At 41.9% G+C, this 27,441-nt stretch overlaps 1 protein-coding gene across 5 annotated transcripts in view; it reads left to right on the top strand.

Moving 5' to 3' along the window:
• The window catches only part of GLIS3 (GLIS family zinc finger 3), a 149,438-nt gene that overhangs the window by 44,862 nt on the left and 77,135 nt on the right, over positions 1-27,441 (top strand). For all 5 annotated transcript variants that reach the window (XM_032213229.1, XM_032213228.1, XM_032213225.1 and 2 more), the window contains 2 exons: positions 3,876-4,080; positions 6,334-7,444. In XM_032213229.1, coding sequence (XP_032069120.1) covers positions 3,953-4,080; positions 6,334-7,444 — 1,239 coding nt within the window. In that variant the 5' untranslated portion in view covers positions 3,876-3,952. The remainder of the gene's footprint in view (positions 1-3,875; positions 4,081-6,333; positions 7,445-27,441) is intronic.

The following is a 27,441-nucleotide window of genomic DNA, read 5'->3' on the forward strand; positions in this document are numbered from 1 at the left end:
AAGTTCTATGCTTTCCCTGGAATCATAACACAGATAAAAATAACTGATGGCTGCCATCTCTAGAATAAGATGCCATAAGACAATTCAGCTTTCTGATGCCAGATGTTATGACTGTCAACCATTTAAATGGTTTTAAAAACAGAATTATGGTTATCACTAATTTCTCACCGCCTGTAGAATTAAATGGGGCATGTTTTAAATATGGCTTGATAGGAAAGCGGCCACAAAGAGAAATTGCTCCTTATGTTCCTTTCCTCTGTTCCAGGAAAGTGTTATATTTCTTTGCTGTAACAGGGAGCACCTCTAGCATACAAAATATTATTTTCTAGACTGATGTGATTTCTTCTCTTTCAGGGTTAATTTTTACAAACTTCTCATGAATAAGTAAAAAATGAAAAGATACTATGTTGGTTAGAGTTCAGCCTCTCTAGCATTTAGGGAAGTTTCAAAGAGTACTGGGTCAAATCATTCCATCAACATTCCAGGCATTGTATGTATGAATGTATATGTATGCATACTTTTCTTAAATCAAGTCTACAAACTGAATTAATTTGATAATTGGACTAGGAAATTCAAATTGAATGGATTTTTATGATTGAATTCCAAATTCAGATTGGATCTTGCGTAATTTAAATGATTAGTAACAAAATTATATATGATACATTTTATAAAGTGTCAAAATGGATTTCTAGCTATGAAGTTTGTAGCATAAGTTGTAATATTTTAAAAAACTTTTTTTCTTGTTGCTTAACATTTCCATATTCAAAGGCATCAACTGAACTAGTCTTGAATTTAATTAATATTGAAACTAGGAAGATACATTCATCTGCAGTTGAGGATATCAGATTAATCGAGTAACATAGGGTACACTATAATATATGGACAACATTATTTTTTATTCTTCTATTTATTTAATTTTGTTGTAGTTTTAAAGAAAAAAGAACAGAAATAATAGTTACTAGTTTCTTTTGGGAAAGTATGAGAGTTGTTGTCTCTATCTGGTCATACTTTATATGCCACACATATCCAACCTTGTCTAACTCCAGAAAATTAGGCAGGATTGGATACTTATAATGAAAGACAACCAAGAATGACAGGGCAGTGGGACAGACTGGGAAGTTGGCATGCCTAAATATAAGAAGGCAGTGGAAAACTATTATGATAATTTTGTTGCAAAAAATGCACAGAAATGACAATGAATTCACCAGGAGTAACAGTAAACAAGGGGATTGCCATATTTCCTACCATATCCTCAAGAGCAGCATAGTATGGAAACTTCCTCTGGAATATAACTGTCAGCCCCACCAAACCATAAAAAGGCTAAAAGTACTTTTACTAATATTGACTGCAGTAATATAATCTTGCAAGTTTGATTGTGCTTTACTCTCCTCTGGAAAGCACAGGATGTGAATCAAGGAGGTGTCAGCCTGAGTTACTTGCCCATACTTCTTTGTTCTGACCCACCCCTTCTCTGTCCAGGAACGAATGCCGAAACCAACGTAAATGAGAAGGTTTTTTAATCAGTCCAGACTCTCGTTGGCGGCAAGCCACATAAACAAAGAGATAAGCACTCTGGCCGCAAGTCCTACTAAAACTTGGCAGCAATGCAAACAAACTCTGGCAGCAATCCAGCCTGCCAAGTTTGTTTCTTGTTAGTCCTTAACGTTGACTTCTGGAGAAGGGCGTGGCACAAGCAGTCTCTTTTATAATCAGGAGAGGATCTTAATGAGCATCAGCTGAGCGTAATCACCTCCTGTAATTATGCAGTTGTTCTTGATGCCGAGTAGCCCTTTGATGGCGTGCATCCCGGAGCAACTCGCAGGTGTATTCTGGATCACTCACTCTTGTCTCCTCCCCACTGATCCAAGGCTCAGGCATCACCTGGTGACCATCTAGTCTTTCTGCGCTCTGCTCGGAGTCGGAACCCTGTCCAGGGTCCTCCGCATCCTCCAGGGACGACTCATAAGACCCCACGCTGTCGGAGTCTGGTGGCAGTTCCAACGGCTCCTGCCGAGCCACAACACTTCTTATTTTGGACTTAACTGGTGTTTTTTCCCTTACCATTTTGGTAATGGATTTGGCCTATTTCTATCAAAGCCATCTTTCTTGCTCTCTGCAATAACTAAAGGTTTTGGGTAATAAAAAGAAAAGGCGAAAGGGATTCTTGTGTTTTCAACATGAAAGTCAAATTCTTCTTAGACGGATATATAGTGTAAATTTATCACCGTGTTATTACTAATAATACATATAGATAGACACCTTTTCCTCTATAAAGGGAGTATTGAAAAAGGTCAATTGATGTCAATATGGTATTTCAGAACTGCAATTTGTGGTTAAAGTTATACTTAAAAATAGTTTCCTGTTTTTCACTATGAAATAACTGGCAAAAATATATAGTCTATATTCCCTGAAGAAATCAAGGGAATTGTTTTGTTATATATTTTTGGTTGAAAAATAGAATTTGAAAACTATTAATTTTTGTACTCCATTTGCATTTGTACCTTGTAAATTGATCCATTCAGGTTCCACAAATTACCTGAAGTACCGTAGATTGCTAATTCTAAAGATTATCGATAAATTGGCAATATGACACAATTCTTAATTGTGTTTGTTTGTTGTACTTTAGTTAAAAAATTAGTTTTGAAAATTGAAATGCCTGGCAACATTGTTTAAAAATACATGATCTCATTTGGGGAAATCCAGGTTTGGCTGTAATGAAGAATGCCTGTTGTGAAATAATCTAGAATTGATTTGATCCTGTAGATCCTGAGGAAATGGGACAGGTTGCTCTACCACCACCCTGCCCTATCTGGCTAGTGAAAGGGGCAGTTGTAAATAGGTTCTTAAGTAAACCATTTTTGCTTCCAAATTTCCGCCTAAGAGGTGATATGATCCTTTCTGAAAAAAAGCCACATCTTATCTCAACTATCTTGGGTAATTATTAACTTACTCCTGTTGAGATGATAGCAGTTCCAAAGAACCCTGGAAGAAATGGATTATCTAGACCAGTGGTAGTCAACCTGGTCCCTACCGCCCACTTGTGGGCGTTCCAGCTTTCATGGTGGGCGGTAGAGGTTTCGTTCGATACTGAAGCATTTTCCTTTTTTTAATTTAATTGACTTCCCTACTTTATAAATCACCATTACTGTGGAACCGGTGGGCGGTTAGAAAATTTTACTACTAACAGAGATACAAAAGTGGGTGGTAGGTATAAAAAGGTTGACTACCCCTGATCTAGACCTTGGCAGTTACGATGCAGGCCTGAAGCTACATTGGTTGCTCTTGTTAGAGACCTTTAGTGAACCAGGATAGGAAAGGTATACAATCAAGGGTTCTGCTTGATCTCTCTGTTGCCTTCAATACCATAGGACAGGGTGGACCTCTAGGCTAGCTGTCAGGGTTGAAAGTGGAAGGTACTGCCTTGTAGTGGAGCTACGTATTTTCCCCCCAAGTGGCTAATTGCAGTGAGGGAGGGGGAAGAAGTTATATGGATGAGCACTGTGGACTGCTTTGCCACAAGTCTAAGCCACGTGAAGTTCCTGGATGAGATCATCCATTAGCCTGTGGAGGAAGATCTGTACCTGTTGTATCAAGCACTGATATGATCACTATGTGAACTGGAGCAAGTGTAGTGCACAAAACAAAATAAGTTGCAATCCATTTCTTTTCATTAAAATGATTTATATAATGTGATTTCCTCACTAATGTAATTAATGAACTGCAGCTTTATTTATTTATTCATTTTTTTTTCAAATTTTTGAATAGCCCATGCACTTTAGAGAGTTTCATGGATTCGGGGGGAAACATACTAGAGATTAATTAACTGAGTCATTTAAAAAATGATATAATAGTTTATCTAACTTTTTTATTTTTAGGAGCATTTGTCTGCGGATCTCAGTGCAAGTCCATTGGAAAAAACAGTTGCAACAATTTGATAATCACCAGCAGCCCAATGGTGGTTCAGAGACTGGGACCTCTATCTCCTTCGACTCAGCAGGTCTCGACAGCATGCAGCCAAATCAGCCCTAGTTTACAAAGGGCTATGAATATGTCAAATCCAGATATACCATCCGATACAAGGTCTTGTGTTCTGTTTTTATTTTCTTCAATAATATAGCAAGGCTTATATCATATCTGCACCATCAGAAGAGTGTTTTATGTCATTCAGTTTGGAATTGAATTGAATTTGAATTGAATTTAATGAATTTATAGGCCACCCAATCCCGAAGGATCCGGGCGGCTTACAAAAATACAATTTTAAAAGGTAAAAAAGTTAAAAACGAGGAACACAGATTAAAAAAGAACCATATCATACACCCAGTCTAATCAGGGCTGGACCTCAGTCATGAGGTCAACAGCCCGAGGCCTGCCGGAATAGCCAGGTTTTAATAGCCTTTCGGAAGGCCATGAGAGTGGGTAGGGTCCAGATCTCTGGGGGTAGTTCGTTCCATAGGGTCGGAGCGACTACAGAGAAGGCCCTCCCCTTGGTAGTTGCCAGCCGACATTGTCTGGCTGACAGCACCCGGAGAAGGCCCACCCTGTGCGATCTTATTGGTCGTTGGGAGGTATGTGGCAGAAGACGGTCTCGCAGATATCCAGGTCCTAGGCCATGTAGGGCTTTAAAGGTAATGACCAGCGCCTTGAATCGCGCTCGGAGACCAATAGGGAGCCAGTGCAGCTCGCGGAGGATAGGTGTAATGTGGATGTACCTTGGCACACCCAATATTGCTCGCACGGCTGCATTCTGAAAAGTCTCCGAACACTTTTCAGGGGCAGCCATTAAGAGCACATTACAGTAGTAAAATTATCTTTCCTGGTTTATACCACTTAACATTGCATTGCAATCGAGAATCAATGTGACCATCATATTCTCATCCTTACAGCATTTTGAATTGATCATCAATAATTAGTTTTGTACATCCAAGTGATTCCTCTGAATTTACTTCCATGATATTAGAATTATGAGCTACAGTAATGTTGGTAAGCTTTAAATAAATGAAAGAAAAACGTTAAATAAATTTGAGCAAATGTACATGGAGATACTAATTGTTAAATTTCTAGTAAATAAATGTAGTAAGCTGATTGATTTATTAATTAAATGTTATATACAGAGCAGCAATGTCTAATCTCTTATGGTAAAAATCTGTGGTTGATGTAGATGGTCTGTGTAATGAATGATTCTGTAACCAAATTTGGCAGAATCTTTTACTTTTTTCATATTTGATGGAGAAAGTACAGTATTTTTCGGAGTATAAGGTTTTGAAGAGGCAAATTTTTTTTTAAAAAAGGGTTTTGCACTCTGCAAGACCTCCCAAAAACATTTTTGCAAAAACAGGCCTGTTTTTCCATCAAAAAAGAGCTGCATAGCCTTTAGGAGGGTTATAGAGTGGTCCTTTGGGGTGAGGGGAGGGGGCAAAATTGAGCAAAATTTTCCCATTTTTCGCTCATTTCTGCCCTCTCCTGCCCCCCCAGGAGCACTCTGAAAGCCTCCTAAAAGCTATGCATGGCCATTTTGGTGAAGGGGTGATTTTGGGAGGCAAAAATTGCTGTATTCAGTGTATAAGATGCACCCAAATTTTCAGCCTCTTTTTAGAGGGAAAAACATACGTCTTATACTCCATAAAATATGGTATATGATACTGCTACTGCTGTTGATGACTACGACATTGGAAATTAGTTTTAGCAATAGGTAAAGAACAGGGTAAAAAGGTAAGAAGGACTATTTATATTACTGGTCTTTTATGAGGGCCTAATGTTCTTCAGAAGATGTTTTGGAGATGTACCCAGGGCTTCCAATGTGGTAAAAGGCTAAATTCTTATGGTGATACCGTATTGGATATGTCACAGCTGTGACAACAGTGCTCATTTGAATATGCAAAGATCAAGATTTAAAGTTTTAAATCTGATTATCCAAAATAAGTATCTGAGCTGTGTATGCCAACTGTTCCATATACTTATGACCAGAATTGAACCCAAATGTCCATTGCTAAGCGAGACATTTGTTAGGTGAATTTTGTCCCACTTTACGATCTTTTCTTGCCACATTCGTTAAGTGAATCACTGCAGTTGTTTAGTTAGTAATATGGTTGTTAAATCATCTTTATTTCCCATTGACTTTGATTGTCAGAAGGTTGAAAAGGTGGTCACACAATCCCAGGACACTGCAACCATCAAAAATATTAGCTGGTTGCCAAGCATCTGAATTTTGATCATGTTCTAACTTTGAGTGGTCACTAAATTAATGGTTCTAAGTAAAAGGCTGCCGGTAATTACCAAGATCTAGGATTCAATTGCTAAGATTATATTGTTCTTTCTTTCCTGATCTTTACACAGATCCCTCCTATCACGAGAATCTTTGGCGTCTACAACCTTGAGCCTTTCTGAAAGCCAGTCAATACAGAGTGTCAAACAAGAGTGGTTTCATGGTTATAGAATTTATCCTTCTCTTCCCTCCAACTCGGGTTCACAAAACAGCAGTCAATTCAGTGATGTCACAAATGCTACATCTGGGATATCCATGTCCAACAACTTTTCTACTTCCTTGCCATCGTACTTGCTCAGCATGGAAAACAACCATCCCCCTTATTCTAGCCCTCATCATTCCTCAGCCAGAACGCATTCTGCGAAAAAGAGAGCACTATCTCTGTCCCCTTTGTCTGATGGCATTGGGATTGACTTCAATACGATCATCCGCACCTCCCCTACTTCCCTAGTTGCGTATATAAATGGTTCAAGAACATCTCCATGCAACATATCTCCTCAACCTGAAGTTTATGGGCATTTCTTAGGAATAAAGGGAAGCTGCATTCCTCAGACTTGTTCTATACCAAATCCTCAAAAAAGGCTTCTTATGGCTAATTGCAATGCTATCCCTCCAGACTACAGTGAAAATGGGAACAGCGAATACCAGCGCATGCAACAGTTGGAACAAAGCAATCTACAGCCGTTGATCACAAATAATATGATGGTTCAACAAGGTTCATGTCTAGTAGAGAGCCAGCCTATGGGCCTTGACAAGGGTGGACAGGGGGATATTTTTTCTGGAAATGCAAATAGCGTTCCTTGTGCTTCACTGGCTCCCCCCATGCTGCCTCCTCCCCCTGGTCCACCGCCTCCCTATCACGCACATCAGCATGCACTCATCAACCATCCCCGTCCACTTTCCTTGCCTGCATCTATCCAGAAGTGTTTTTTAGATGATGACAGTGAACTCGATGATTTCAGTGGCAAGCACTGCTGTCGTTGGATAGACTGCAGTGCTACCTACGATCAGCAAGAAGAACTGGTGCGACATATAGAAAAAATTCACATTGACCAGAGGAAAGGGGAAGATTTCACTTGTTTCTGGGCCGGGTGCCCACGAAGATACAAACCATTTAATGCCCGTTACAAATTGCTTATCCATATGAGAGTGCATTCGGGGGAGAAGCCAAACAAATGTACGGTAAGTTTAAGATGATATTTATCGCACTCAAAAGATCCACAAATCTACTTTTTCAAAGCTATGCTGGTGTTTCTTTACAAAAACATCTTGATAAAAAGGAAAATGGGATTTGTTTATTTCAGGAAAATGAGTAAACAAATAGAAACGTGAAATGTATGGATGCAGAGAAACATGTTTTAAACTGAACTACTAGAGCACAGTGAAGCAAATCATTCATCTGTTTTTGGGTGCTTCAAAATTTGTTTCGGTTTAAAAAGTTGTTGGGTGAAATAGGTGAATTGGGAAAAAGAATGGTCTGATCTTTCGGGGGGTGGGATCAACAGTATGTGTTAGGTTATGGCTGGCACTACTTGTGTGCGGGTGTGCTTGATGCGCGCATGTGCATAACTGAAAAACAAGATAGTGCCAACGGTGCTGACTGGGGAACCAGTTTGGGGGCGTGGTAGGCCTGGGTCACTCCAAGTCAAATCACTACGAGTTCAGCTGAACTGGTCCGAACTGGTAGGAACCCAACACACGCACGCACGCACGCACGCACGCACGCACCTTGTTCCCCCAAAATAAAGCCAAATCAGTTACTTCTGCCTACACAGATTGGCGTTTATGTGAAGTAGTAGGATTGCATACCATGGTTAGCCATTTCTGATACTAGAGTTTTGACTACATGTAAGCTCTTGTCAGATTTTCTAATAAATAGGAGGTGAGTGGAGGAAAACCTTTTTTCCTGAGTATATGGTGAACTATATTTCTGGGTGATCTAAAGGGCAGCAAATAGCCAGTTATTAAATATATTGTTAGTTTTTTTAAAACTTGCTTTCAAGCACTAAAGTTTCTTGGATTGTTTTTATTTAACATTTTAACTGCCTACCTACAAAGAAATTTCTGATTGAAGTAGCTCACAATGTAAAAATAAAATTTAGTACTATATAAAATAAAATACTTTTAAAATTGCGCTAGATATTTGGTGAAAGAATTGTGGTCTAGCATAGGAGGTGTAGGAGGTAAGAAGGAGGTATTCTAGATATATTTGAAGATTCCTATTCACATTTTCTTAAACATCTTCTTTATATTTTAATGTAAGAAAATAATCTTTAAATATTTACTTTCTATCAATACATTTTTAAAACATGGATTATTTTTGAAGCGTTGCGGCTGTTTACTTTTATATATTACCATAATCAACTGTTTTTCAGTGCTTTACAAAGTCTAAATACCATTTTTGACTTCATAATATTACTGAGGATATTAAATGATAACTTACAGTTCTGAGATATAAATGGAATATAAATGTAAATATAAATGGAATTAATGATAAAATGATAAAATTAAATACCACAAGATGTCCCAAGATAGTATAGCTGATTCAGTTGTATAGGTGCATGCTCGTTATAAGATTGCCTCACATGTAAACAACAATAACCTAGTTTATTTAAATAACAGAAATATATAAATAAATTAAACTGCATAGCTTTTTTTTTTTTTTTTTTGCTAATGGAAGATCTTACTTGTTCTTTTGAGTTTTTGGACTTTTTCTTGCTGCGTAATATATTGGCTCTTCCTTCTCCTGTTTACTGATTAGAATTACATTGGCTGGAATTACTCAGATTTACTTATTGCAAGAAGGGAAGCTAAGGGCCAAGAGAATCCAGTAAAAAGTGAGGAAAAAAACCTCTTCTCTAACATTGTTTTAAAATTCAATGGCACAATTCTGCAATTCAAAACCTCTCTGTACCTTATTTTTGTTCTTGTGTAAATGTCGTATTTAGTACTTTTATTACATTTAAGCAAGTCATTGTGCAAACAATTTTATAATCAATTATGACTTCATTATCTTAGGTGTGTATTAAAGTACAGGTAGTCCTTGGCATATGTCCATTCATTCAAAATTACAGTTGCACTGAAAAATATGGACATACAGCTGATCCCAAAGTACCAGATGTTACCAGACTCCCATGCTCACATGATTGTAAGCCAGCACATGGGTGCCCACCCAGTTTGCAAATATGATGTTGCAGTGTGCCTCAGTCACTTGATTGGCATTTGTGACCTGCTATGGGAGCTTCCCATGCAAAGTCAACAAGAAAGCTGGTTAGGGAAGATCACAGGTTGCTTCAATAAGTACCTCCTACCCACAGTATCCCCTCACACCTATGTTGGCTCCAGACTTATCATGGCCTCTCCTGGTCCTCCCAAGACTTCCCTCAGCATCTCAAGACCCACACATGACCTCTCCCGACCCTCCCCCGATCCACAGAGACTCTCTGCCAGTCTCCCACAGCCTTCCCAGACTCGTGCAACTTCTCCCAGCCCCTCCCAGCACCCTTAATGCTCCTTATCTGGGATTCCCGCCTTTTCCTGCGCTCCCATGGTAATTGTCATTAAACAATGTGATTACATGGCATCCTACTATATGACTTCATTGCTTAATGACAGCAATCCTGGTCCCAATTCTTGTTGTTTTAACCTAAGGATTAGTTCTAGTAATAGATTTATACAACTGCCACCATTAAAGGAGTGATTAATAGCAGAGCATTATGTACACTTTTACAGCAGTGTGTTTAAAATAAATGGATAAAGAGATTTTCAGAATAAATATGTATAACTTTTAGAATACTTTAAAAGATTGAAATATTTACTAATAGCCATCATTTGTCAGCATTGTTCCATTTTTGAGATGAAGAATGAGTGAGACTTCCGCAGGGTCTAATCTGAACATCTAATGATGTTCAGATTGAAGAGCAAGTGCAGATATAGTGCATAGTGATTTATTATTTATTTATTATCATTGTTGTTTCTCTTACTTTCCCTCAGACATGCCGGAGGACTGATCGGCATGCAGACTGTCCCTTGCCAATTGATAGTTTAAGGATTAAAAGGTATACACAAAGTTGAATAATATGCAGAAGTGTTAGAGAATAATCTAAATTATGAAATTGCCCAACACTGGAAGACACTAGGTCAGCGATGGTGAACCTTTTTTGGCTCGTGTGCCATAAGGGGAGAGCGCAGGGGGTCGTGCATGGGCGTGCTGCACCATAATGCAATGTGCGACACACACACCCAATGTGCATGCGTGCATGATAGGCGCTCCCCCCATTTTTTGCATGCTTTTTCCCCCCTCCCCAGGCTCCAGAGGCTTTATAGGATCCTGGGAAGGACGAAAACAGCTCCCCCCCCCGGAGGCCCTCTGGAGGCTTCAGGGATCCTACAAGCAAACCAGAAGTCACTAGGGCCGTTTTTAGTCCTTGGGAGGCTTCAGGGAAGCCCCCTGAAGGTCCCTGAAGCCTCGGGAGGGCTTAAACCGACCCTATGAGCAAACCGGAAGTCTGTTTCCAAACTTCCAGTTTGCCCATAGGGCGGGGTTTTTGCGCTTTTTTCAGGGAAAGCCTTTGGAGCCTGGGGAGGGTAAAAAATGGCTTTAAAAAAGGCTGAACTCAGTGTACCCTGACAAATGGCTCTGCGTGCCACCTGTGGCACTCGTGTCATAGGTTCGCCATCCTGGCTCTAGACAATATAACGACCAATTAAGACATCTTAATTGGCTACATTAGAAAACAACCACCATAATGTTAAAATAATGATATGTCAGAGGCAGGATTTACAGGACTGTCAAATTTGGATGGATTTTGTAATTTATGTCACTACCAATTGACTATAATGAAATATTTTATATAAATAATGAATTTGCATGTGTACAGTAACACTCTCTTTGCAGACTTTAGATTATTGTGAGCTTGCTGTATATTTTTTTCTCTATGTGGCTTGGATTTATGTTATTTAGTTTCTTTATAATGTTAATCATAATTCAATAAAATATCTCACATCTGGTACAGGTCATTGCTAAAGTGCTGCTGAACTTTTAGCAGCAAGCATTTGCCGGGGGGCGGGGGGAGGGAGAAGAGAGCCAAAAAAACAAGCTAGCGCAGAGGAATGAGATAAATGTCTACTGTATACAATTGCTTTCTTTTTCTGATGAGAAATAGATGTGATGCATCTTATACTATGAAGGAAATGTGTGGTTTGCCCATTAATGCTCCCTTAAAAACATTTTCCCCAGTTTCCTTTGTTGTTGTATTGTGGCTTTTTTTCTTTCTAAAATTATGATTTCAATTATTCAATCAATTTAAAATTATACATCTTTTTCTGCATACTATAAAAGCCACTTTTTCTATAAGCTTTCAATGTCAAATCTATTTTGTACAGGAAATATTATTTTTATCTAATCTGTCTTTCCTTTTGTGGGACCAATATGATAATAATTCTCTTGTCTACTATTTTCCTGAAGAATGTACTAAGAACAAACCATTAAGCAAACAAACTTATCTGAACCAACAATGAAATATCATTTAATGCTAATTAGGATTCATGACATAATGGAAGGACAAAGCTGCTTTTCTTTTGTGAACGCATGAAAGACTTGTCTCGTGCAATACATTATCTGTCTCCTGCAACCCTCTAATACTTTGGGCCATTCATATGCCCAAGTTTTAGTCTTGTGAACTCCAAGTTCTGCTCTGGTAGCTCTGTTACATGCTGGTGCTTGTTTTATATGTGCATTTGAGAACATTCTGTTACTGAAGCCCAAGTTGTTCATTTAATTTGTAACTCTCTTGAAAAAGAATACAGATTGTATAGATCTGTATAGATTTCGCTCAAAGCCTGACGATATCTCCTCTGTATCTCATGGAGCATGGAACTCCAGTATAATGAAGTTCACAAAAGACTTTGCTGAAATTAATGGGCATAAATAGTATTTGCACAAATAAGCAAAACAATGTTTGTTAGTTTTTAAAAAGTGAATAATTTCCAGATATCATGATCTTTTGCACACAATAAAGGCAAGCCACGCTTTTTTCGATGACACTAAAATGCTTAGCACATTTTATTCTAAAGTAGGATTGTTTAAATTTCAATAGAAAAAAACAAAAGAGAATAGGTTTGCTGCAAACATCCTGTTGCAAACATCCAAACATCCCTTAGGCCAGTCATGGCAAATCTTTTTCGGCTGCTGTGCCAAAAGCAGGGGGAGCACAGGGGAGTCGTGCACTGGCGTGCCACACCCATAATGCTATGCATGTGATCAGTGACCCCCTCCCTTTTGCTGTGTTTTTTTCGCCTTTCCCAGGCTCCAGAGGCTTTCTAGGAGCTTGGGGAAGGCGAAAACAGCCTCCCCGGACGCCCTCCAGAGACCTCAGGAGCTTCCCTGAAGCCTCCAGAGGGCGAAAAACAGACCTATGGGGAACCCAGAAGTTTGAGAATGGTGACTTCTGGTTTGTCCGTAGAGCTGATTTTAGACCTCCGGAGCCTTCAGAAGGCTTCCCTAAAGGCTCTGGAGGGCGAAAAACGGCCCTACAGACAAACCGGAAGTTACCATTCCCAAATTTCCGGGTTTCCCCATAGGGCTGATTTTCGATCTCTGGAGGCTTGAGGGGCCTTCATGAGCCTTCCCTGAAGGCTCCAGAGGACAAAACCGCCCCTATGAGCAAACCGAAAGTGACTTTCGGTTTGTCCGTAGGACTGATTTTTGACCTCCAGAGACTTCAGGGACCTTTGGGAGGCTTCCTTGAAGGCTCCAAAGGGTGAAAAATGGCCCTACAGTCAAACCGGTGTCCATAGGGCCATCTTAGCCCTCTGGAGCCTTCAGCAAAGCCTCCTGAAGGCTCCGGAGTGCGAAAAATGGTCCTATGAGCAAACTGGAAGTCCATTCCTGCTTGCAGTTTGCCCATAGGGCCAGTTTTTCACGCTATGGAGGCTTCAGGGAAGCCTCTAGAGGGCAAAAAATGGCCTCAAAAGAAGGTTGAAGTCAGCTAGCTAGCAGCTGACCAGCTGGCAGCTGACGCGCTGGCCAGCTGACAGGGCAACGCCTTCCGTGCCCTGATAAATGGCTCTGCGTGCCACCTGTGGCATGCGTGCCATAGGTTCGCCATCACGGCCTTAGACAGTAGCAAAGCATTTTCTGTATCTCTTTGCTGTCATCTAGTGGTCTTAGGAAGTTTTTCAGCCCAGATATAGCAGTTCTAAAAAAGAAGTCACTTGTTAGCCATTTTGCTGTTTCAGGGACACATCAAGGCGAATATCAGAGGTCTGGAACCTATGGAATAACTAGAGAACAAAAAGGAATGACCAGGATCCAGTGGAGAGAGTATAGACTAAGTAACTTTGCTTTTATTAAGTAAAGATTAAGTCAAAATACAAAAGGATACAGTACAGAAAATGAGCAAACCTTAGGGAAAAGAGATTCAGGACAACAGAAATAATAAACTTCAGAGGAACAAGTACTGTCCAAGCACAACATATACATAACATGACAGAACTGCAGCAGGCATTTATCTTTCCAATTTTTCAGTTGTAATTGTTGTGATTCAGTTTTGCATACTGTCTTTAATTCCACACTTTGATTTCATCCTCTACTGCTTACATGGATATTCTGTTCAAAATTTCTACATTATTGTTATCAATAAAATATTTTTCTCTTGATTTAATTTTAGTTAGGTCTTACTTGAAGGGTGACAGTATATCTATGTTTCCCCATAGTTGATGAGAATACAGGTAATCCTCAATTTACAACAGTTAATTTAGCAGCTGCTCAAAGTTACAACAGCACTGAAAAAGGGACATGATTGTTTTTCACACTTACAACCTTTGTAGCTTCCCCATGATCATGTGATCAAAATTCTGATGGTTGGCAATTGACTCCTACTTATCACCATTGCTGTGTCCCAAGGTTATGTGATGACCTTTTGCGACTTTTTCACAAGCAAAATCAATGAAGAAGCCAGATTGACTTAACAACTGTGGTAAGAAAGATCATAAAATGGGACAAAACTCACTTAACTAATGTCTCACTTAACAACAGAAATTTTGAGCTTAATTATGTATATGACTGGTAACTTAAAGGCTGTTTGAGGTTATGATAGCCCCCCCCCCAAAAAAACCTACTTACGACTCTGTTTCAATGTTGCATCCACTGCAGTGCTCCTGTAATTATTCGCCATTAGGCCCAACAGCAGGCGCCTCCTCCTCCCCATCTCATCCCGCCAGGATCCTGCAAGCCTTTGGCCTACTCCCCACACACCTGTCACCCATTAGACACTTACTTTTTGAACATCTGGACCTCATGTTATGGAAGGAGGTCAGGTCATGTGTTCCTGGCTCATGTTGCTGCCTCCTGCATTTTCAGCGCACTCGCAATTCTGCAATTACAATTTGCATGAATTTTTTAAAAATTCATGTAATTAAAAAAAAACAAACAGTTGACAAAAGTTGGATCAAACTGGCTGGGTAGAATCTTTGCCTAATTAGACTTTTCAAATTGTCAGTTTCACAAGCATCTTCGGGTGCTGGTACCAGAAGATGCATACTTTCAGCATGCTTCCCAAATAGCTTTGGATCTTGTCCAGAAAGCTGTTCAAGATTTGCCATCAGAATAATAAGATGTTATGTATTATTTCTTTAATATTTTTGTCCATAGTAGAGAAAAAATAATAAAAGGCCTTTTTTGAGTCTGCAGTACTGCTGCTTTTACTTATGCCAAAGTCAATAACAATTTTTGCATTACTTGCTTTCATTGAACGGTGGGTAAATAGCCATCACATTGGTTATAAGAATGCCTAAATCAGCCCGTTTATTTTAAGGGTGATTAATTACTTTTTAAAATCTCATGGCAATTTTAGCTACGCAAACAGTTTAAGCTGTCCATTAAAAAAGAAGGTATTGTGATTGCCCCAGTAGAGCTGAATGTATAACAAAGACATGCCAGTGATTTTAAATAATGGAATTCATAGTAATTGTTATAGCAGTGGCTATTGTGTGCCAAGCAGCTAATTACAATGATTGACTAAAGGAATGTGTCCAGCAGGACAATAGATGCACAATACTGGATATTGTTATTACACCTGATATAAGGGTAATATTCAGGTTGGAACAAGGACCCATTTCTTGCTTTCTTGCTGAATTATCACTACCAGTGAGGCGCCTTGCATATACTGTATATTTACATTTAAAGGCAGGGTTAAAATTATCTTACTCTTCCTATCAGAACAAGCAATTAGAGTAACCAGAGATTAACATCTGGATCAGAATTAGCCTGACTACCTAGAAAGGGCTTCTCAGTGGGTGAAGTTAAGGCTGCCAAAATGTCTAAAGGGGGCTTCTTTCATTTCTTCCCTTCAGGAGTCTCTTCAACATGCTTCATTTTTCTCTTCTGTTGTGCTGTTTCTGCTGTTGTGAAGGATAGTAATGTTTGTTTGTGGTGCAATTCTGTGGGTGAGAGTAGTTTGTGCCTCATAAGGAATGATGACTGATGGATACTGATGGATAATTTTATTTTATAAATGAGGTTCCTTATTTCAGTTATTAATTCACTTAATATGAATGTATTTTTATTCTATTGTTTCTTTATATAACAGATCTAGATACACACACACCTACACATACTTATATATTTGATTTTTATTCTATTTCATGCGTATACATAAATGCACACATTTATTGGAAGGGGAGATTTTCAGGTTTGATTTCAGCTGAGGCTGGCAAACCAGGTAACAGGATAGGTAAACTTGCATTGAATACCAATTTTATTACATTTACTTCTATATACTCTTCATTTTGATGGGAATGGGGGTGGGGAATTACTTAGAGCCGTGGTGGCGCAGTGGTTAGAATGGTGTTTTTTAAAAAATAGAATAATTCAAAAATGTTTTTCTTCCTATATCTACCTTCATGCACATTGAAGGAGCCATCTATTATTGTTTTGTGAGAACAATGAGTTTATGTTTTCTTTTCTGAAGTTACCACTGAGTATATAGAAATGTTATTTCTTACTTCATTTACAATTCCCTGAATAACATACTGTTACTTACTTCTTCTGGAACTTTCTTTTTTCCATTTTCTCAGCTCTTGTAGGTTTAAATATTTGTAAAGTGCTTCAAAATCTATTCAGGGAAGTTGAAGTGATGAAAGAAATGGAGGCATTCATCATGGAGTTTATCTTTTTTATATATAAATGTTGTCTATCTCCACCAAAGAGAAGCATTTGGCTATCTGTTGCCTTGAACTGCATCTGTGGTAAAGATTTCAGTGCATTAATATTTCCACTTCCGTTTTGGCTTGCCACAACATCTGAATATCTTGGATGACATTCTTTCAGAACTGTCAGATAATAAATAAAATTATGTTTCATAATCAAAAACAAGCTATTAGGTTACTCCAGATACACAGCAGGAGGTTTTAAGACAATAGATATGAAAGATTGGAGCAAGGTACAGGCTTCAGATAGAATAAGAGAAAATAGACAAAGATTACATGTTAGAAAAGAAAAATAACCTAAAAGAAAAATAACCTAAAACCAAACATAGAAGGATTTCTGCAGGTAGTAATAAAATGACATTAAATAAATTGTTAAAACGATTGTTCCTTTTAAATGCTTTTTTAAAACAATCATGAAAGTAATTGATTTCCCCATGTTTGTATGATACAAGAAAATCCTAATGAGAAACTGCATGTTTTTCTACAGAACACTTCTTCACATTAAACTCATGTCTCTAAGAGTAAAGGCATATTACCATTTGAATGACATCTAAAATTAATTTTATGTTTTTCCTCATGAATCATGAATAAAGTTTTTAAGGTTAGCGATAACCTGATTATGATGAGTAGGCCAGTTTTAATTGCTTAGCATATTTTAGAAACCAAGAAGGTATTAATTACAGCTCTTGAGTCCACAGAGAGAGAAGGTTGTGAGAGAGCAAGAAAAGGAAGGGATCGGAAAACACACATTCCAATTCTAAAGAACAAAATCTTTTTATATTCTGTGGTGCAAATGTAAATATAAATTACTTTCCATATATGCAACAGCATCTGAAGAATCTATGGAACATGAAAATAACACCAGAAAAGGTCTACTTGGATTCCTTTTTTCTGTGTGAGAACAAAAATAGTCAATTGCATTAAGTGAAAGTGTAAGAGTCCTTCATTTTTGAAGGAATTGACAGGAAGGAGACAATGAAAGATGGACACTGGTAAAGAGTGGGATCCAGAGTTTCTCCATAGTGAGGGGGAGGAGTATCCAGAATGGGTTGACCATTCCTCTCGTGATTGGATTGAGTTAGATAAGCTCTTTGGGCAATGCCCCCTGGCACCAGGTGTTCCCCAGTTTTTCTGACTCACCCGATCGTGAAAGGTTGCACATTCTAGATCTCCAGCAATTTACTAGGATTTAAAGAGAATTCTTTGGACCCGTCAAGTCTTGCCTCCCTGCACCATGCACAGCCTCCTCCTACAGGATTGGGACTGCCACTAGCCACCCTGGGGCGGCACGCTGCCCTGGCCACTGAGTGAACGCTGCCCTGGTCACTCAGTGAGGACCTTGGCCGGGCATCAGGAGGATAGGGCACAAGCCTCCTGGAGGCAAGCCCTAGCCGCAGAGGATTGTAAGTCGCTGGAGCGCTCTGTCACTCCCCTCAGGGGTTGAGTGATGAACCGGGGCTTCCCAAACGCCCCGGAGCGCCCGCACTGCCTCCACGTGGCCAGAGGATCGTCGGGAAGCTGAATAAGCCTTTCCTGGCCACAACGGCATCAGAGAAGAGGCATGGAAGAAGAGAATCTGGCTGAGAGGGCGCACGGCAGCTCCCTGAAGCGCAAGCCGCTCTTCAGGTACTTTTAAATTTCGCGCCCCTTTGCAAGCCGGGCGGCGCCATTTTGAAGCCGGGAGGACCCACGTGGTCCAAGATGGCGGTGCCCAGCAGCTACCAGGAAGAAGAATCCCAGGCAGTTGCAAGCATGGACTGCAGCCCCACCGGAGGGGCAGAAGAGCAAGCATCCAGGTCAGTGGCTTCCCCAGAGACTGCCCAAGGGGGGTGGGGGAGGAAAGGCTAAATGTAAAAGCAAGCAGCTCCCCCAGGGCAGATCCAGAGGAAGGGGGAGGGTCACAAGCCTTCCAAGCCCTCTAAGTATGAGAGGAGGAGGCATAAGACTTTAGAGAGGCTCTGCAAGAAGGCTGCTAGCCATCAGGCCACCCCAGGCAAAGGGGGAAAAACTCCAGCCACTCCCTTACCCAGTGGAGGCACAGTGGAGAATCCAGCCCTGCCAGCAAGAATCCCTATAGACACCTCAGGACTTTGGGTGGCAATCCCCTACCACTCCTGCTGTGGGGGCAACCTTGTCTACTGGACTTCCCTTCTTGGGCATTCGCCTGCTCAGGGGGTCATAGGCCCCAGCCAGACACCTCCCACAGGGCCCCCCAACTTTCAGGAGATAATGATGCAGGCATTTCAGCAATGCATGGCAGCAGCATTCCAACAGGCACAGCCACAGCCCCCACCCCCCTCAGAAAGAGGAAGAGATCCCTAGCTCCTCAGATTCATCCCAGGAGGACAGTGACATGGAAAGTGAGGAAGGCGAGATCAGGAAGGACAAGCTGTCAGAGGACGAAGGCATGCCTCCTCCTAAACCTACATTCACCGGGTTGTTCCAGCCCTTACTGTTTAAGTCCCTGCTCTTCAAGGCCAAGACAACAGTCAAGCTAGGCAGCAGAGCAGAGCGGAGGCACCACGTCAATGCCAGGGCTCAGCAGAGAACATCTTCGATGAGCAGGCCATCGAGACAGACACCGTTCCTACGCCCAAGACCTTCCTCGACCTGGTAAGGCGCCAATGGGCATCGCCTACAACTGGTCCCTCACTCTCCTCTTCAGACAGGGTGTTCTTCAATGTGCTCCATTTGTGGCTCTTCATACATCCACCAACATGCCTGGGGAGCCAGAGGATGCCTTGAAGGTGGAGGACAAGAAGGCGGACCTCACCTTGCAGAGGGGTCATCAAGTAGCGCCCTGGACTGTGAAAGCAGTTACCATAGTCTCCTTCATCAACAGATCATCCTTGCTGTGGCTGCAGGAGCTACAGCAACGCACCTCCATAGCAGATGTTCGGTCATATCAGGACATCAACAAGCTGGTGGCAGCCATCCAGTTTTCATCGGATGCCACCTTGGCTTCAGCCAGATTTGCTTCCAGGGTGATTGCATCGTTGGTGGCATCACGCAGGCTGCTGTGGCTACAGCAGTGGCAGGTGGTGGTTCGTCACAAGTGGCGCCTGGCTTCGGCCCCCTTCACAGGGGACTCCCTCTTTGGCTCGGCTCTGGACCGGTTCCTGATTGAGAACAAGGACAAGAGGAAGATCCTGGCCATTGCCCAGAAGAAAGGCAGCTTCAGGACAACTCCATACCCCAGACGCTCCTACTCCTGGGGTCAGGACTCTGGTTCCATCTTTCGGGGTCAGGACTCCTTTAGGGGGTCAGAGACAGGGTTCTCTGGAAACAGGCAGTACCAGGGGGGAATTCCCTGCTAGACAGAGGTACCCAGAGAGACAGCAGAGAGGCAGGCAGCAGAAGTGGCCCTTTCGAGGAAGCGGAGGGGGCAGAGGGGGGTGCATCTTCTGCAAAAATTAAAGCTAGGCCCAGCATTGTCCCCATTGGGGGGTGCTTAGCGCACTTCGCCAACCGCTGGAACCTCACTTCCTCTGACAGGTGGGTGTAGAAGACCATCAGGCATGGCCTTTCACTTGAATTTCTTTCCAGTCCCCCAAGCGTCTTCCGGATATGTCCGATTTCAAAGAACCCGACCCAGAGGTTGCTGATGCAGGAGGCCATCCAACACCTGTTGGAGATCAGGGCGATCCAGCTGGTGCCTCCAGAGCAACAGGGTCAGGGGCACTATTCCATTTTGTTTGCCATCCCCAAGGCCTCAGGGGGCTGGAGAGCGATCCTTGATCTGAAACGCCTGAACCGTTCCATTCGTTATAGGAGGTTTAAGATGCACTCCCTGCACTCTATCTTGGAAGGGGTTAGGCAGGGAGACTTTCTCATCTCCATAGACCTCACAGAGGCCTACCTGCATGTTCCCATTGCTCAGGATCACTGCAGGTATCTCAGGTTTTGCTACATGGGACACCACTATCAGTACCGGGCCCTCCCCTTCGGGCTGTCTTTGGCCCCGAGGGTATTCACGAAGGTAATGGCAGCGCTGGTAGCGCACCTGAGACAGGTCCCAGTGCACATCCAATGTTACCTGGATGACCTGCTTTTGCAGTCATCTTCCTTTGGGGGGGGGGGTTACAAGATCTAGATGTCACCATGACAATCCTGAGGGACCACGGGTTTGTGGTAAACCTAGCCAAGAGTCACCTCCACTCCTCTACTAGTCTGATTCACCTAGGAGCCAGAATAGACACCCAGGCGGGCATGGTTTTTCTGTCACCTGACAGACAGATAGCGCTTAGACAGCTAGTCTCCTCGATAGCCAGGAAGTGCAAGGTGTCCTTAGCCACTCTGTCTAAACTGCTGGGCACCATGGTCTCCGCCATTGGCATCGTCCCTCCAATGGTTCCTCTTGCCATTCCAGCGAAGGCGCACGAGCTGTTCACAGACCAAGGTACTTCTCCCGGTAGAGGTCTCCCGCTCCCTTACTTGGTGGACGTCCCCAGCGATCACGAAGGGCAAAACTTTCTGGACACCAGACCGCTTGACGGTAACGACGGACACCAGTCTGAGCGGGTGGGGTGCCCATCTGCTGCCTCAGATGGCGAAAGGACAGTGGACTCAGGTGGAAGGGACTCACAACATAAACTGGTTTGAGCTCAGGGAGGTCCGCCTGGCCCTGTTACGGTTCCAGAACTCGGTCAGGGCCCAGCACATATTAGTCCTCACAGACAATATCATCACCAAGGCCCACATAAACAGGCAGGGGGGGGCAGATCAAGGGCCCTCATGAAGGAGGCCAAACATCTGGGACAGTGGGCCGAAAGAAACCTCCGGTCTTTGAGGGCAGAACACATAGTGGGGACAACACCAGGGCCAACTGGCTCAGCTGGGCTGAGGTGGACAACTCAGAGTGGAGGCTGCAGCCAGCGATCTTCAAGGAGGTGGCCGAGCGCTTCGGGTGCCCAGAGGTCGATCTGTTCGCCACTCCCCTCAACACCCAGCTCACGAGGCTCTTCTCCAGGTACCAGACACTGGGGGCGGAAGGGACAGACGCTCTGCAGAGTCCATGGCCCAGGGGTCTTCTGTATGCCTTTCCTCCCTTGCCCCTGATCCCCAGGGTCATACAGAAGATCCTTCAGGAGGGGGCGGAAGTGGTTCTGTTGGCTCCTCACTGGCCCCAGAGGCCGTGGTTTGCAGATCTCCAGTCTCTGGCTGTGGAGAGGCCCTGGAGAATCCCCCAGGAGAGGATATCCCTCAGCCAGGGGTCGCTGGAGCACCCAGATCCTCAATGGCTCCAGTTGACCGCTTGGTGATTGAGCGGAGCATCCTGAGGAAGGACCTCTTCTCCCCCAGGGTGATAAGGACTATCCAGGCCACCCGCAGACCCTCCACAGAGCGCATCTATGGCTCCACGTGGCGAGCCTTTGACTCTTGGTGTAACTCCCGGGGGTACAATCCTATCCAGGCTATGGTGCCACAGGTTCTGGACTTCCTCCAGGCGGGCCTGGATAGAGGGTTAGCTCCTAACACAGTTAGGAGACAGGTTTCAGCCATCTCATCAGTTCTCCTGTGTGGCAGAAACCAGAGTTTGACGCACCACTCCATGGTCAGGCAATTCCTTAAGGAGGCTTCCAATCTCAAACAGCCTATGGTACACAGGTACCCTTCCTGGGACTTACACAGGGTATTGGACACTCTAACAGGCGCTCTGTTTGAGCCGTTACAAACAGTTTCCCTTAAGTTCCTGACGCTGAAGGTGGCATTCCTGGTGGCCCTCACTTCTGCCAGACAGATATCCGAATTGAAGCACTGTCCACCAGGGAGGATCTCAGCGTCTTCCACCAAGACAGGGTGGTGTTATGGCTGGATCCGTCCTACATCCCCAAGGTGTGCTCCTGCTTCCATCGAGCCCAGGAACTGATTTTGCCCAACTTCTGTCCAGACCCTTCTTACCCGTTGGAGAAGAAGTGGCACATTCTGGATGTACGGAGGGCTCTGAGAATTTACCTCAGGAGAACCAGGCCAAGCAGGAAATCCGAAGCTCTGTTTGTCACCTTCCAACCAGGATCCCTGGGTAACAAGGTAACTTCCACCACTATAGGCAGGTGGTTGCGAGCCTGCATTGCCACTGCATACCAATCGCAGGGCTTACAGACACCAAATCATATCACAGCTCACTCCATGCAGAGCGCAGCCACATCCACGGCCTGGGCCACACTGCATCCCTGGCCGAAATCTGCAGGGCAGCAACATGGGCTTTCCCCTCTCCGTTTGTTAGGAACTATAAGCTGGACTTCTTTGCCTTGGCAGAAGCCTTATTTGGCCGCAGGGTGTTGCAGGCAGTTCACAGGGTGGGGCCCACGCCTCAACAGGCTTGAGTGGGGGACATGGGGCCTCAGGGGTCTCCCTCCTTAGGGACGTGCAGGCTTTGGTACGTCCCATTCTGGATACTCCTCCCTCCTCTATGGAGAAAGGGCGTTGGCACTTACCTGATATGCCTCTTCTCATAGTGGGGGAAAAGAGTATCCAGTCCCACCCTGACCATGTTTGCACAACTAAATGTTATGTTCATTGTTTATGAAGTTATATAGATATTGATGTTGAAGACAATAAAAGCTAAGAACTGAATTAAGAGTCTGGAGTGAATGGTGCAACAAGTCAGATAGAGCTCTTCGTTAATAAAACTGGGGAATACCTGGTGCCAGAGGATATTGCCCAAAGAGCTTATCTGACTCAATCCAATCATGAGAGGATAAGGTCAACCCATTCTGGATACTCCTCCCCCCACTATGAAAAGAGGCGTATCAGGTAAGTACCAACACCCTTTTTCTTCACTGGTTAGGGAGTCTATATATCTATTCATTTCAACCTATTGTAGTGTGAGTTCATTGAATTTAATACTCATTGTCCTGTTTGATTATTTTGTGACAAAAGAGCCAGAGATATTGTTACTATGTTGGTCTTCCTGGATCTCTCAGAAACTTTACTAGAAATATTGCTGAAGAAGCAGATTCCAAATGTAAACAATATATTCCTACCTACAAGATCACAGTTCGAAAACTGCAGTGTAAGACTTAATTGACACTGGGTTTTTTTGTATTGTGGACATCCATGTTACTTTGTCATACTGTTTGTTATCTATATTAAGCTATTGGGGATGATCATCTGAAGTTCTGAAATGCAATTTCTGCAAAAAACATTTAACTTTCTCCACTTTCCAATAAAGATTGACAGTTGCTTAGAGACCCAAGTGAAAAATGTGGAACAGTCTTAGATGAGATGGTTCTCCCTTTAAAGTTACATCGTTTAAGTGTTAGCTATCTCTGTCTAACACTAGAGGAACTTGTGACTCTTTAGATCTGAATAATGCATCACTATACCTGAACAAAAGAGGAGCTAGCCTCCTTGAATCCAAGTCAGATGCTGAAATCAGTTGTGAAGGCTCGACCTACAGTCTTACAAATGGTTTGGGCTCAGTAGCCCCGAGAATAGAACCTTCTTGATAGCACTGATGCCCCAACTATGGAACTGCATCTTCAGAGAAATATATATGGCCCTGATTTTAAACAGATTCTGTGCTGACAAGTGAGGCAATGTCTTGTATGGTAATATGGGGGGCGGGGTATTGTTTTTGAGCTTTCCAAATTTGGGGAAGTGTGTAGAGTGTTCATAAGTTGAAGGCTACCAACTATACACGTCATCCATTTCATGTCCTTTCTGGCTCTTTAGAATAGCAACCATGGTAGATGTATCCAAGACTTCAATGCTTTACTGAGTATTACTTGCTTTGAAGGAGGAAGTGGGATGCACTCACAGAGCCCTTCCTGAATTTAGTGTTTGATAACATCGATTTTTCCTTTCTAGAGAAAACTTTCAAGAAAATAGTGTTAAATCCTTAGAGAGAAATGATTATCTGGATATTTTCAGTTAGAATTCAGGCCTGGTCAGAGAACAGAAATGGGGGACATATATCTGGATTTTGATATCAGAAGTAAACCCGTCATGGTTTTCTTAACTGGATTTCAATAGCTACTGGAATGCTTGAAAAGTTTGGAAGTTGAGGACATTCCATTCCTATCCAAGTGAATTATTTAGTTGTTTGTCAGGGCTGGCAGCAATCCTTAAATTGGAGCTGTAATTTGGCACTCTCCAAGTCTTGATTCTCTTTCCCATGTTATTCAAAATCTACAGGAAATCAATATAGGAGATCATCCATCAGTTTGGTGAGATGCCATAATTACATGCAAAAGATGATACACAGTTACACATTTCCAATCTGGGCTAAGCCAACAGAACCATAATGTCTTGAAATCATGCTGGAATGTAAGGATCTGAGTGCGGAAAAGCAAATTCAGATTAAGGCCTCTGAGAACAGTGTTGCTATTTGTCACTAAGCATTTAGACAACCACATATCAGAAGTCTCTGTAGGGGACTCTTGACTGGGTCATATGCCTACAAAAAAGAGTTAGTTCATTACTTAATGGTCTTCATGGACTCTCAGCTCCTTCTGAAATCCTGTCATACCAGAATGTCTAGGTGATAAATACGTCCTGATCATCATCAGTCTGAGTATTGTAACACATTCTATCTAGAACAGCCTATAGAGCTAATCAAGAAGTTACAACTGGTACAGGATCAGAAGCAAGACTACTGAAAGGGCTACTTTGTCATTCTAGAATTATACTGTTACTGAAGTAGTTGCGTTGGGTCTTATTCAAATATGACATAACTTAAAGCTCTTCGTGACATAACACCAGTTACTGTATATCAGGCAATGCCTTGCCAAAATAAATTCATCTGGTTTGGACATTTAAAGTAGCCTGCTGAGGTTCCTTCCTTCTATTAAAGTTTCTTGGTGACAGCCTCACCTTACTCATACAGGTTCAGACAGCTTCAACCAAATCCACATTGATAGAGGTGGCTTTTAAATGTTTTTAAACAAACAAGAGAATATGCACATCCCTTACATATTTATAGGATAACGTCCAGGCTTTCATTGCTGTTTATGTGGCTTCTGTAAAATGAAATTAGTTTTAATTATTGTATATTATCTTATTTCAAGTTTTGTGGTTGGATTGTTGATTGCTCATTTAACTGTTTTTATTACATAGTATTTTGTTCTTTCATAGATTAGCCTGAGCTCTTTTAAGAGGAAAAGTAATATAGAAAAGAAACAAAACCATCACCATTTTTTTCATAAACTCAAAATTGTGAATTTGTTGAGGTAGAAATTGGAGGAGGGAGGTCCATATACAGTATGTATGCACCTTGAGCTTCTGAAGGAAATACAGGATTAATTAAAATACATACAGTGTATGTTTTATATAGATTGACACAATGGTTTATATGGCCCCAATATATAAACAGATAGGTAGCAAGATCACGGGTTGCTTCCGGCATTACTGCTGGTTCGGTGTGTGCAAAAGTTTTGTGCACATGCGCTCCCTTCGCTCATGCGCACACAAGATGCGCACTCTGTGCATATGCACATTTGCTCATAAATAGGTCTGCATACACAAAACGTTATAAATGAAAAAAAATTAAATTTGTGCAATGAAAATTGTTCTGTGCATGTGCGAAACTGAAAATCAAGATGGCAGCACTGTAGGAGAACCTGTTCGGGAGTGTGGCAGGCATGGGTTTGTGTCGGTTCCAGACACCCAGGCCGCCAAACCACTACCAGTTCAGCCGAACCGGTAGGAACCCACCACTGAGCAAAATTCATGTAAAAATATAGTATAATTTATAAGGAGCTAAAACACAAGTAGACATTTGCATCTTAATTTTATTTATTAAATATTTTTAGATAATTTACTATTTCTTATTTGGTGACCATCTCCTAATAATTGTATTGTTAATAGTAATTTTATCATATTAATTACATTATAGACGAACCAAAAGTGGTCAAGAATTTTCTCTTTTGTTTGAAATCCCTTCTCAACAAATTCCATATTACTGATGCCAGAAAACACTTTGTGCATTTTGTTTCATATTATTAGTTCATATGAACCCTAACTATTGAACACATGTTCAAATCAAACCAAAAAAAAAATCAAATCACATTTTTATTGCTGTCATAGACTAACATAACGAGACAGCAGATGTTCAAAGTATCACATTAGGAGCTGGTTATTATTAAACTATGGACATAGTTGTGCTTGACATTTGAGATTGGCTATTTTAAAAGGGGAACTGAAAATCAATAGTGTTGGTAAAAACATAAGATCAGTGACCTTTTAAGGTGTTTCTACGACAAGGTCCAAAGTGACATCAGCAAATTTTACTGTGGGAAAATGCATTTTGATCCATGCTTCTCATGGCATGCATCCAGTGTGGGAGTATATATAAGACAAATTAGGAAATCATTTATAAGGCAGTGAAGCTGCTGGTTTGCAGAATTTGCCATTTGATTTGGAAAAGCTATGTAAACTAAAGGTTCCATCATTGACAAGACGACAACACAATAGTCTGACAATTTAGTGGCGAGTGGTATCATAAGGGGAGTAATATGACATAACGAAGTCCAGTCAGTTTAAAGAATTATATCTATAGAAGTTAGATCTCCCAGTTTTAGTTTATTTTACAAATCTAGATGAGTTCCCCTAAAGCCAAGCCAGATGGCTGCATATTTACATCACACTCACTTTCACTTTTCCTTCATTTCTCTTGTAAGCAGTGGGAGAAGAAGAAAAGAGGGAAAATCTGACATTTCAAGGGTTTACCTAAGAGCTTCTGAATTCAAAGCATTTGTTATGCCATTAATCTAGGGGCTTTTTCTTTAAAGTTGCATGTTGCTGATGTTGCTTCTTCATCCTCTAGTACAGTGGTCCCCAACCTTTTTATCGCCGCGGACCAGTCAGCCTGTGATAATTTTACCGTGGTCCGCTGAGCGCGCGCAGGGGTGGGGGTGGGGGTGTAAAAAAACTCCCAGCCCGGAGTACCCCTTTAAGTAATCCATATTTCAGTAAACTGATCTACCGTCAGGCTGTTGCTTGTAAACTGGACTAACTATTTCTAGTTA

This window comes from Thamnophis elegans, chromosome 3 (assembly GCF_009769535.1).
Source record: "Thamnophis elegans isolate rThaEle1 chromosome 3, rThaEle1.pri, whole genome shotgun sequence".
In the NCBI taxonomy this organism is placed as follows: Eukaryota; Metazoa; Chordata; class Lepidosauria; order Squamata; family Colubridae; genus Thamnophis; species Thamnophis elegans.